This window comes from Schistocerca piceifrons, chromosome 9 (assembly GCF_021461385.2).
Source record: "Schistocerca piceifrons isolate TAMUIC-IGC-003096 chromosome 9, iqSchPice1.1, whole genome shotgun sequence".
NCBI lineage: Eukaryota > Metazoa > Arthropoda > Insecta > Orthoptera > Acrididae > Schistocerca > Schistocerca piceifrons.
Genome location: NC_060146.1, coordinates 81,423,087 through 81,436,962, shown reverse-complemented (window position 1 = coordinate 81,436,962; position 13,876 = coordinate 81,423,087). Strand labels below are relative to the sequence as shown.

The following is a 13,876-nucleotide window of genomic DNA, read 5'->3' as shown; positions in this document are numbered from 1 at the left end:
CCGCACTGGAGAGTTGCACGCCTGTACCGATGCCACAGTGAAAGTGTAAAGTACCCATGCAGCCCCAAGCTGCTGACTTCAAATGGTTCAAATGGCTCTAAGCACCATGGGACTTAACATCCTAGAGCATCAGTCCCCTGGACTTAGAACTACTTAAACCTAAAAAACCTAAGGACATCACACACATCCATTCCCAAGGCAGGATTCGAGCCTGCAACCGTAACAGTACCGCGTTTCCAGACTGAAGCACCTAGAACCGCTCGACCACAGCGGCAGGCAGCTGCTGACTGATAACTAAGACTGCTTATGGGTAATTCTACCAAGTCAGAATCAGACTTTCAATACTCTGCTCCAAATATCGTCAGTGTCAGCAAATTAAAACTATTTTGTGCTCGTAATCACTTTAGGGGGTGTATTGTTGCAATACACACAGTGCCTGCACAAGTAAATCCAATGCATCTGTATTTGGGGTCGTTAGTGGGCGCTCTGTTTGCTGTCACAGAGGAATACTAACTGAAGTTGGTGGCAAATGATTTGAAAGTGTCACGATTTCTGTCACACCAACTTTTTGAACACTGAAGTTAATTAGGAGTGCTAGTTTTGATGGTTTATTACTTAATACGAGGTTTGTCCGGAAAATACGTACAAAAGTTGAATAATAACTTTATTTTACAATTATTCGGGTATTACAATATGGTTTCCTTCAAAGTACTCGCCCTGAGATGCGATACACTTCTGCCAACGTCGTTTCCACTGTTAATAACATTGCTGAAAGTCTTGTGACGTTGTTCAGTTGCCGTGTCGTTTCCGCCTTGATGGCTTCCACATCTCGCAAGTGCCGTCCCCAAAGCACCATTTTGCATTTCGGGAACATGAAGAAGTCACACAGGGCTAAATCGGGTGAATAAGGCGGGTGGTCTGTCACGGTGATTGAGCTTCGAGGCAAAAACTTGCGCACAACGAGCGACGTGTGAGCGGGCGCATTGTCGTCATGAAGGATCCACCTGTCCCCTTTTGCCAACTCCGGTCGAACTCGGGCCACACGAGCTCTGAGACGTGTCAGAACTTCAACATAAAAATTTCCGTTCACTCTCTGTCCGGGAGGGACAAATTCCTTGCGAACAATGCGCCTAGAATGAAAGAAAACAATCAACATTGTCTTCAGATTGGACCTTGATTTTTGCGACTTTTTTGTTCTCGGTTCTCCTGCTAGTTTCCATTCCTTGCTTTGAGATTTGAGCTCCACATCGAATTCGTAAAACCAGGACTCGTCTCCAGTGATGACTCGGTTGAGAAAGTCCCCTCGTTCCTCTGCTTCCAACCAATCCTCACAGCACTCAACCCTCTTTGCTTTCTGTTCTGGCATCAAGAGCTTCGGTACGATTTTCACACACAATTTCTTCAATTCAAGATTTCGTGAACGATTGTTTTGGGGATTGACAGCTCGTCAGCAATCATTCTGACTGTCAATCTACAGTCTTTAAGAACACAAGCCCGAATTCATTCAACATTTGCATCGGAACTCTATGTCAACGGGCGTCCTGGGCGATGGTCATCTTTCACTTCTTCTCGGCCATCCCGGAACCTTTTTAACCACTTGTTCACGGTTGGTTCCTTCAGAGAATTGTCTACGTAAACCTGTTTCAAACACTCAAAAATCTCACGGCCATTCTTGCCTAGCTTTGCAAGAAGATGTTGATGCGCTGTTACTCAATCAGAGAGAGCTCCATGCCGATGGCAGGAAAAAGGGTAACTCAACAAGCTGCCGCACACTCCCACCTTCACGCAGAGTGCTCTGACTCGAACTGAGCATTGATGGGATTGATTACAGCAGTAGTCCCACCTGGCAGTGACTGCAACTTGTAACATAAAGACATTATTCAACTTTTATACGTATTTTCTGGACAAACCTCGTATTATTCAACACTGCTGCAGTCACATTTTTTAGTGTTTTAATTTTTTAGCTTTATGTCTATGTTCTGCTTTTCATTTTTAACAATGGTCTGGATGAGTTTAGAATACTGATGGTAATGGAGTTTCAACTACAGAGTACAGCTTTTCTTCACAACCACGTAAAGGTCTCTTCTTGAACTACATTCTTTAACCACATGAATTATCCATTTCTCATTCTAGTTTATGTAACTTCTCTCAAACAACTATAATTGCATCACTGTTCATGATTCTGGGCCATCAGACTTTTATTCTGTGATCTATATTTAACTATTACGCATATTTTACTGTGTACATTTGCCCATTAGAATCAGATGAGCTGTGGATGTGATGAGTCTAAAAACATATCCCACATGGCTGTTTTTCTGTGATTTACCTAAATCACTCAACCCAATGTGGGTATGTTTCCTTCTCCATTACTGAAACATTCCAAGTATGTGCTCCATTTCTAATTACCCCAATGTAGACTGGACATTAAATACTCACCCACCCTCCTTCTATGGCTGTTGCATTAACTCCTTCCATTCCTGCTGGGAATTTTACATGGCAAATAATCCAGACCTAGTATTAATGCTTGATCACAGCTATCTGACAGGAAGTCATTTAATTTTCCACGAACAATGATGCTCCAACTATATTTGCATAACCTTATAAAAGCAGTCAGTAGCTACTTTATGGACCTGTCAGTAGCAATCTCGTGTGCTTCCTGATCCAGTATTGATGCATGGCATTAAGATATGTTCAAATAATATTTCACAATCCAAACATAATATTTCACAATATTAAGTGGAACATACCCCATTTTATGTATATATAGACAATATTTACCTCTTTTTCTGCCCCCCCCCCCCTTTTTTTTTTTTTTTTTTTTTTTTTTTACTAATATAGCATATAACTATATTAACTTTATCCACAAGGATGAATCTATTCAGTATTTATGTGACTCTGATATGCACTAAAGATTTATTATTATTATTTCCCACAGCAAACTACATGGAGATCACATTGTCAGGTCATTTCATGAGGATCTTTGTAACATATTATATTTTAAAACATACTGCGATATGAAAAGACAGGTTTGCAAAGTAAATTGCTTTGGAGGGAGAAACATTTTAACTTAGCATTTTTGTCACACTCTGGATTATTTAACTGCGGCACAAATGAAACAAAAATAAGTGATAAGCGATGTTATTAAATGATATTAATACACAACAACAAATCACATAAAAAATTTTCACTGGTAAGTGCAACACTGAGCCACTTATCTAGTGAGCAGCATGGGCAAGCAGTAAATTTTATCTTTATCTGGCCTTAAACTCTGCAGTAGGGAGAGATGTCACTGATGACTGAAATTTGCTGGCAAACCTCAGTCCATGAAGTTACAGTGATCGTTTCTAATATTGAGTGTGAGTAGGTCGGGGCCCAGATTTTGTTTAAATGTTGGCAATTGTTACCCAAACATTGTATTACTGAGAGAATTTATTTCTTGCGAACCGTAGACTGTAAACACAAGCGTGCTACAGCAATCACAGCAGACACAAACAGTAACCATTCAACTTCTGAAAGGCACGTTCCCAAAAGCCAACAACTCGTCGGAAAGTGACACCTGTCACCCAAGGTGCTTGGGTTAGGGTTTAACATGCCCAAGTTGGGGAAATGCGGCCAAGTTCCTTAAGCGTAATACCCCATTTTCATCGAAACATCTTTAAATAACAGAATCGTCCAATATTGAAATTAACACTACATTCCACTTCGCAACTTTGTCATTCTTAGTTAGTTATAACAACGCTAACCTGACTACCAAAACGTTTCGATTATTCTTAAAACTAATTTGGTTTCGGATTCTCAACTAACTACATTCAACCAGCGTACACTTGCCGTCTGTTATCTTATGATGCAGTACAGCTGCAAACTATCTAGAAATACTTTGTGCCACATTGCAAAAGGTTCCACTATGTCGCAAAATGAAGTTCGTGCTATCGCATGCGTCATATTTTCGCAGAACTGATTCACCCTTGGTTCCCCTTGTTTTGTACCCCCCCCTCTCACTGTCTTGGGAAAAAGTTGAATATCAAACACAGTTGCCGACCAAAGCGCTAATCAGTGTTGCCACCTCTGTTACACGTCTTTCGGCAAAGTTGATTAAGCCGAAAAGCGCATGACTTTTGACAGTTCGTGGGATGGAGGTAATAAAAAAGGGAGGTGGCGCTTTAGACTTACGCTGTCATGCTGATTACATGGGGCTCCCAAAACCGGATAACGTAAACCGATTTCCCAATTCCGTCTATGGGTGGTCGTCTTGTTTTGCAAGAGCCGGAGTGGGCGGGGCCTGCGGGCGTCTTAAACAGACCGAAACATTAGAATACTACCGTTTGCGATTGTTTCTTGTCCATTATGTTTGTCGTGTGCACACAACAGCTGATTTAAATACTAAAAATTTCAGTCCGTACATGAATAACATAGTGTAAGGAAGGCAATTTCGAACGTTTTTTCTGTTCTTGAACGTGTATTTGATCGAGTAATACGACACATGTGGCTTCGTTGATGTAACTTGATTAACCAAGAATTATGTATTGTGAAAACGGTGGCTTTGTAATGCGTATTATTTCACTTTTACTATGTTTGTATCAATAGCAAATGACGCTCGAACTCCTCAAACGCACTGATAACCTTGCAGTTTAGTATCTTTAATCTACAAACCAACCAACTCTGGAAGCAATGCTTGTTTGTGTACTACTACTGCATCTTGTTCGTCACATTTTCAGCTTTCAACTCAGGCACACATTTTTAATGTTTACATTTGCAAAAAAAGAAACATAACTACATGTTCTTTGTTAGCCCATAAACTTGTGCAGTGAGGAAAGAATCAGGGCTTGCAATCTATCTTCTGCGTGGCAACTAGATGAAGAATTTACGAACTTGCAGCATGCAACAGGTGAAGAATAGGTCCGCAACTTGCCTTGTAATCGAAATAAATAATTGTTGCTCAGTCATGAGTTGCATTAGAAGAACCTATTTTATATATCTTGATGGTGACTAGTTTTGTGTACATTATTTCAAAGTGAATGATTACTGAAATTTCAAAGAAACAATTGCATAGATATGTACCTTCCTGCATAATATTGTTCTTGTTTTATTAGATTGTCAGTGCGTTAGTGTCACTGTAGTTTAGATGACTTCTCACTTTGAAATCTTACATATGGGGCATGATTCAGTATGTGGCCAAGTATAGCATATTACATGGTAAAAAAGGACATTTTTTAAACATCTTCCAGAATTGTGGAATGCTATAAATGCAAGTAAGGGAATGATCTAAATCGCTTAAGACTCCGTCAAATGGATATTTTGCTTTAACATGTTTCTAAGTAGGCCTAAGGTTTTTAGTAATGATAGTCTAACCTGTGTAAGATGTAGGCCTACCTTTCCAACAGTAGCGTATTTGCCTCCCCCCCCCCCCTCCCCTACCCCAGTAACTCTCACTAGTAACATTGTGAGTTTTTCGAGAATACCCAAATCTAGTTCAATTGGAATGTATTCCTACTTTGATCGTCTGCTTAATTTTACTTTTGAGTTTCATTCTGAGTTTTTCAAAGTATATAAGGCTAAACAATGCTATGTGATATACCAATAGTTAGTGAGTTTCATGTTCAAAGTATCAGTTGCATGATAAACCGTAATGATGTGTACTGAGTCTTGTATATTGACGTCACCCTTTTGTAAATATGCCTCCGTGCTCAACATTTATTTTATTTTTTTCATAACTAAAGACAGGCATACATTAGTCAGTAATTCCTGCCCATCACCATTTACCCATTACAGTAATAGATAATCTGCAGAATAGGAGGAGTTGTCAAAGAGAAACATTTTCTATTTATTTTCACTTTTTGCTGTGCTGTCTGTCAGTTTTCCAGTTTTAATCTACAGTTCGTAACCAATAATTTGTCGTCCAAATCCACATCTACCCCTAGAAATATCTCGCAATTCAAAATTTGGTTCTTATGTCTTTGTCTTACCACTATATAATCAATCTGAAGCCTTCCAGTGTCTCCAGGCCTCTTGTATGCATACAACCTTCTTTTATGATTCTTAAAGAAATTTAGCAATGATTTAATTATGCACTGTGCAAAACTCTCCCAGGTGGCTTCCTCTTTCATTACTTTCCCCCAGTCCATATTCACCTACTGGTTTTCCCTCTGTTCCTTTTCCTACTAGGCCTATCTAATTTCAGTCTCTCATCACTATCAAATTTTCGTCTCACCTAACTATCAGAATAATTTCTTTTAATTTGCCATACACTTCTTCAATCTTTTCATCATCTGCGAAACTAGTTGGCATATGAAGTTGTACAACTGTGGTGGGTGTTGGCTTCATGTGGATCTTGGCTGCATTATTGCATTCACTATGTTCTTCATAGTAGCTTACCCCCATTCCTGTTTTGTTACTCATTGTTAATTGCATTGCCCCTATTTAATTTTGTACTTATAAACGTGTATTCACATGACCGCAAGTCCTATTCCTCCCGCCACCAAACTTCACTAATTCACAACCAATCCATTTCCCTATTTCATTTTTCTAGCCTACCTGCCTGATAAAGGGGTGTTCCACAGAATGCCAATTTTGTTTTTCCTGGTGAAGGCATCCTCCTGAGTAGTCTCCGCCTGGAGATCCGAATGGGGGGACCATTTCACATCTGGAATATTTTACCCAAATGGATGCAGTCATCATGTAAGCAAACAGTAGAGGTCCATGCCTTTGGTAAAAATTAGCCACATCAGTCAATCATCAAGACTCTTGCCCCTGCAACTACTGGCGGTTGTACCTATGGTACAGCGATCTGTATTGCTGAGGCATGAAAGCCACCCCACTGACGGGAAGGTCCATGGTTCACTATGGAGACAGAAGAGAATGCCTTTCCTTAATTTGTAGGTTTACTGAAAGCCATGGGGTAGACTTGGCCATAGAGTATATAGAGAGGCCACCAGCACTGAAAGGTACCTAAATGCCTCCTCCCACCATCACCTTATGCAGAAGAAATCTAACCTGCCCACTTTAACCAAGAGAGCCCACAGGATAAACAATGAAGAACATTTGAAGGCTGAACCCCAAACCCTCAGGTAGATTTTTTGGATAGGTTGAGACTGCTAGATAAAACTATGGTGGCAAAGCATGAAGGCAATAATGAAGTCCAGAAGGAAGCACGAAACATCGCACTACCACCACATGTTCAGGGGTTCACTGAACATGTGGCCAAAATTTTCTCCTGAGCAGGTATCTAGCCGGTTTTTCGAAGCAGCAACAGAACAGATGATGTTCTTGGCTCAACAAAAGGTTCAGTTGACAAGCTACAATGCTGCTAGAGTTTATGAAACCAGGTGTGAGTGCAAACTCATGTATGTAGGTGAGATGGGGCAACCCATTAGCTATGGATATCTGAACATGAAAGATATACCCGACTACGACAATACTAGATGTCAGCAGTGGCAGATTACCAGGATGAGTGTGGCAGACAGATAGAAGTTTGAGGCGCCAGCGTATTGATGAAACTGCCTCTTACCTCCAGGAGGAAGATTAGAGGGGTGACAGAAACAGCCAGGTGACCCCCCAACATGAACAATTCTGACTTCCAGTGTCTTGCCTACAAGCAGCAACAGCACTGTGGAACAGCAGTTTACGTGAAACAGCACACACAGGTGTGCAGGAGACCACAGTGGCGCATGTACATGAGAGTACTGGTACGTCTCAGCTGGCACTAGGCAGCAAGTAAGCAGCTCTACATCATAATTGCTTTACTACTTGCCACTGGTAGAAATACGTGAATGGAAAATGGGCAGCAAACATCAGTTAAGAATGTCCATATCCACAAATGAAAAGAAATAATGAAAACACCAATGAAGGATGGACAGTGCGGTGATAAACACAAGAATTTCACTGACTCTGACAATGGCCATCTACATTCTCACACACACACACACACACACACACACACACACACACACACACACTGTAATACATACAAAAGAAAATATCACTAAATATACCTGGAGACTCAGATGAGGGGAACAGAAAGAGGGAGTGGGGGTGGGGGAGAAAGATAGATAGATATTCCAGGCCCTTCTGTTGTCAACAGACAATGCCAATCCTTTTTCCCCCAAAACAGCTGAAAACTTTCTTCTCCAAAGGATGAGCCTATACTAACAGTACATGCAGCTCTTCGAGTATACTCACTATTGATTTATCTGGTTTGGTTTCTTTCCAGAAATGGCAATTTGTATCAGATCCTTACAATAAGTTTGTTTTTTGAACAAATATGTGTCTGTAAGATTACAGAAAGTAAGGGAGAAAACTTTGTCATCCCAATGCTAAATATACACAGTGCTCTTCACAGTTTTTCCAATTACTACCTTGATGGCAATATTCACACTTCACAAAAAATGTTAAATTCAAGTGTTCGTCCAAGAACATCATTCCACTGTCAATTCTGAGATCTATTGCATTTTTAGCAGCCAGTTTCTCGCGTAATACCAAGGCCATGGCCTTAAATGTAAAATAATAATAATAATAATACTAGAATACATCTGATAACAGAATCCTTGTGTCTTGAGGCATGTTGACAAAGCTCTTTTGTTTATAAGTTTTTAAACTTGTTTGAAATGTTGCTCACTTTCAGAGTACGCGAAGTTTCCACACTGAGAACAAACCACAATACTTGACAAGTACTACTAGTCCCTATGATTTTTTTAACCAGTGCAGGGAACTAAGTGCAATAAAATGTTGTATGACAATGTTTATGAAAATTTTGTGCACTTGTGGTGCTGACAACATATGTTTGAAGGAAACAAAAACTGTAGTTGTTTTGGGAAATCATGGTTGCCACCTGTTAGTAGCTTCTGTTCATTAATTCAGCTAAGATATATTGTTCAGGCAGAATGATGAGAATTACACTTACTTTAATTTCATAAATAGTGACCTCTCATACTCCTAAGAAAGTAACGTAACAGCAGCCATAATGTTACTGAACGCCAACCTTTGGCAACGGTAAACGTCCATCACTGTACAAAAATGCCTTGACGAAAAAGTAAACAAATCACTCCCGACACCATCCTGCTGGAAGTTACAGGCATGGAGATCGTGATTTCTTTGTCACACAAAATTACTGATTCGTAAGGGAAAGAAATGATCTGCACCTGAACTATTTTGTCTCTTCCACAACATCACTCACCACAGCAAAGTTATCTTAACAGTCATAGGTACAACATAAAACAGAATGTCAGAAATAAAAAATAAGTGATAATGATGGATGAAAATGGTTACATATATAAATGTAGAAACTGTGCAATTGCAGCACTAGTACCCTCACCTCCTGTCACCTCTGCCTCAATGCTCCTGGCAAACATTGATGGGATTAACCAATTGTCGCCCCAATGCCGCTGCCAAACATTGAAGGAATCAACCAATTGCAAGGGTGTATTTCCTTATATTCTTCAGGTTTCCCCACATCCCCATTGCACAACTTTGCTTTTGTGAGTGACGAGACCTCACTGGCGTCTTCTACCACACTTTTCCTTTACTTCCAAGAAGAAAACTCAAGAACTTAATGTTAGGAATAAATGCCTTTTGAATATAGCTTAAACAAAGATTTATTCGGTGCTCATAAACACGCTCGTACTGACATAAAGACAACTAACTTAAAATTCGAAAATTTTCACTACAGATCTGACTTAAATAACTTTTTCAATGGTGTTGCATTACATTAACTGAATCTACATAGTACATACGAAGTCCACCAACATTCATGGTATTTCTGTCTACAAATAATTATGCCACAATAAATGTTAGGAAACTTAAATTTTCATGACACTGTGAATATTAATCCAATCGGTAAATAAAAAACAGGAAAACAGCCATCAGCATTGATTTCACTGTCGAACATAATTATAGATGGGTCCACTCTGGTTACTATACCCATTCAACTAGGGTTGGAGGGATTTGATGTCATTTCTTCAATAATTATACTGTGTAAGTATCTAACCTTTCATGGGCTGCGGGGTTAATACTTTTTGAGATACTCCTCCTGAGGGGCTGACAGCAACCAAGATGGTCATTTACTGTCAGCTGCTGTGTTTACACCAGCTGTCGAAGACTTCGCATGCCAGCTGTGAGAGGCACTGGATTTTGCTTCATTCTCTGTGTACCGTATGACAATTTCTGAATGTCTTACATAACAATAACTTCTTGGCGGTTATAGACAGTCCTTGTCAACTATTCTCTAGTGCTAACTGGCCTCAGGTCTTATCAATTATCTATTCTCCATTTATTTTCTTAATAAATGTTTATTTGTTCCTGGCACACCGGAGGTCGAATCTCGTACAATTGGCGATCTGTCTTGGTCTTCACAATTATAGTAGTTCGGATGGCCAACACAGATTTTATTGACAAATGCCTGTTGACCTGACTTATAAGTAACTTTCGGTTTGGCTGCCACTTGGATGACAGTTTTTGTAAGTGACCATATACATAACAGCAAACATTAACTTCTGATACTGAATAAATAACATTTTCCTTTTCTTAAATATTAACATGCTACTGCTTATTTGAGAATGATCCATTTGCTACTGGTCACCCTGCAGCAGATGAATTTTAGTATTTGTCCAGCAAAATAACTGAAACTGTCAGAAACAAAGAGAGTATAAAACACAAACTAGGAACAGCATGAAAAACTTTTCTGAGAAATGTATTAATATTTTGAAGAAAAACCAAGCTTGACTACAATTAACAGCTTCGAGGGGATGTAGGGCACACAAGTTACACAGTTATGAAGAGAAAAGCAGAGGACAGTCTAGGTTGGAGAGCTGTGTAAAACCAGACAACGGTAACTGAAGTAAGAAGGCAAAATATAGTTGTCACAGAAAGTCTGAACTGGCAATGGAGGCTGGAAAGAGATTGGAAATTTTTATCTCAATGGGTGATATTCTGGAAACCTGAAGAAACACTGATTGCAGTTCATCATGATAAGGAGCGCAAAACTATTAGAGGTGGTGAAATACATCACCTACAGCCATTTAAAAAATAAATAAATAAAATAAAAACCGAGGCACTCTTGTAGGAATCTTTTCCAGAAACTACAGGATTTTACAATTTAGGAAAAATCACAGTTTATATGGCAAGACGGGACTCTGAAGACAGTTAATCCTTTGAGGTCCTTCACTCAAAGCCTAGGAGTGCAAACCCTTTCCCTCTACCAAATCATACCACAAACACATGCCTGTTCATCCTTGGCAACTGTTGTTACGTTTAACTTCAAATATATTTTCTTTGTTGCTTTGAATAATGTCACCTCACAACAAAATCCTTAAGGAAGAAAACAATTATTTGTCTTTTAAATAATAATAAATCACAAGTTTCCTTTTAGTGTGATCATTACATCATTTAGTGAAAATAGGCAGACATCACTACATAATCAAGAACTCGAATATAGAATTATGTAGGGAAATTTTTCAGCCACACAGTATTAAAAAGATTGGCTGCCACTCATAATACTCCAAAAACTAATTTTTATTTGTGCTGGTAGAATTTCCAATAACACAGAGTCACTCAAGTCATTGATAAGTAAATAGAATAATTTAAAACAAAACTGAGGCACTTGACACATCTGCAGTTACTAAAATCTTCACCATTGTTATATTGTCTTTTTTTCCCGTTCCTTATTTCAGGCATCCAATACCCTGCTGAAGCTGACAACACTAAAAAAATGGAGCACAGGCTGAGTTTTGTAGTCAGGGTCTTTGGAACACCAGCGCGCAGCTTCCAGCAGTGTGCCAGTCCCACAGCTCCCCAGCTCCAGGTGCCGAGTGTGCGCAGATGCTGGAAATGGTGTCACTCGTAGTCACCCTCTTCGTAACTATCATCTGTGACGTAGTCACTCTCTTCGTAACTATAATCTGTGATGAGTGCCTCGAGGGTGCCCTTCACCCTCAGGTCTGGCATCTGGGCACTAATTCTGTTCAGCACGTCTTGGTCTCCATCACAGTAGTCTATCTCCAGCTCTCTGTACAAGACAAGAGACACGATAATTATCAAGAACTGTCACAGTTAGTTTTTATTCTGTATAATATAAATACACTCAGCCGAAGCTTCCACTGGTTAAAGGAGACAAGTCAGATTACGGCTTCTACAAAAATTTTATTCGTGCTGTGTACAACATGAGGCAGGGGAGCACTTATTATTGAGGAACATGTTGTGCTGTATCAAATGTGAAAGCTATCAAAGAAGTCTTCTTGAGGCTATAAACAAAATACTGGACTTGTTAAAACACATTTATTAAAATCACCTGAAACAGCACCTAACTTCTATACATAATCACCATCTCTTAATGAACTGACAGATTGTCTCTGCATGAAATTGAGCTAGTTAAAATATTACAATCGACCTGTTACAGCTTCTTCAAGTTATTCATTCTAGCCGAGTCTCTTTTCTAAGTTCGAGAAGAGGTAGAAATCAGTCACAGCTAAGTCTGACTGTAGGGAGCATGTTCCAATGTGTCCTGTTTGAACTGATGCAACAATTCTCACATTTGTCAGGCAGAATACAGTCAAGAACTGTTATCCTAAACTGAGACACCAGTACTTGAGAGACCACTGCACTTATTTTGAATGGTTATTCTCACATCTCCTAATGAGTCACAGCAGACATTAGAATTAAGAGTCCTTATACTTTTTATAAAATTCATGAACAAGATTCCTCTGATTTCACAAAAGACAGTATCCATAACCTCTTCAACTGACAGTTTAGTGAGCTTTTTTTGCTGTGCCCCTAGGTGATATGATCACACATGACTGTCTGCCATTTTGTCACCATGTTGGCAACGACTACTCGTCTCTCACCACTGGTCACTGCTTTGTTTTGTAAGACTTCTCCTTTTGAATTTTAATGATAAAGAGAGTCCAGAGAAGCTGTCATCTGTTGACTGCTGTTGTTCTTGGACAGAATTTTCGACTTTAATGACCACAGAACTTCTGGTAACCTACTTGCATCTCCTGTAAAACACTTATGCAAGAACTGTGAAAGTTGCCTAGCAGTCAACATACTGGGAAATCCCAATCCACGTGTTTTTTTTTTCTTTTTTTTCCTCTCCATGAAAGTTGCTACTCACCACATAGTGGAGATGCAGAACCACAGATAGGCACAAACAAAATTACTGTCACAATATAATCTTTTGGCCAACAAGGCCACGCACGCGAGTGCGTGCGCGCGCCCATACATACACACACACACACACACACACACACACACACACACACACACACACACACACACACACACACACACTGGCAGCTGAAGAGACACTATGAGCAGCAGCAGTGCATGATGGGAGTGGCAACTGGGTGGGGATAAGGAGGATGCTAGGGCGGGGAGGGGGAGGGATAGGAGGGTAGGGATGGGGGACTGTGAATTGCTGTTGGGAATGCACAACAATGAGGTGGATAGAGGGTAGGGCAGCTAGGTGCAGTTGGGAAATTAGACAGTGGGCAAGGGAGAGGTGGGAGGGAGGGGGGGGGGGGGGGTTGCAAAAAAGTGCACTTGGTGTGTTGGTGGGCTGAGAGCTGTATAGTGCTAGAATGGGAACAGGGAAGGGTGAGAAAAATGACTTATGAAGGCTGGGGCCAGGAGGGTTATGGGAACATAAGATATACTGCAGTGAGAGTTCCCACCTGTGCAATTCAGAAAAGCTAGTGTTGGTGGGAAGGATCCCTATGGCACAGGCTGCGAAGCAGTCATTGAATGAAGGATTCCGTGTTGGACAGCGTACTCAGCAAAAGGGTGGTCCCCTCGATTCTTGGAGACAGTTTGTTGGTAGCCATTCATGGTTACAGACAGCTTGTTGGTTGTCACGCTCACATAGAATGCAGCACAGTGGTTGTAGCTTAGG

The 13,876-nt window shown here is 40.2% G+C and overlaps 1 protein-coding gene across 6 annotated transcripts in view; it reads right to left on the bottom strand.

The window, feature by feature from the left end:
* LOC124717119 (F-box/LRR-repeat protein 17-like) overlaps window positions 1-3,977 on the bottom strand; it is a 78,398-nt gene extending 74,421 nt beyond the window's left edge. Inside the window, exon 1 of one of the 6 annotated variants that reach the window (XM_047243844.1) lies at window positions 3,829-3,977. Coding sequence is in view for 3 of the 6 variants with exons in the window: in XM_047243847.1 (XP_047099803.1) it covers window positions 2,437-2,475 (39 nt within the window). In the remaining 3 variants the exon portion in view is untranslated. Of the gene's footprint in view, window positions 1-2,436; window positions 2,713-3,807 lie in introns of those variants that run through there. The other 5 variants (XM_047243845.1, XM_047243846.1, XM_047243847.1 and 2 more) reach the window with 5 other exon arrangements.
* Window positions 3,978-13,876: the final 9,899 nt, after the last annotated feature.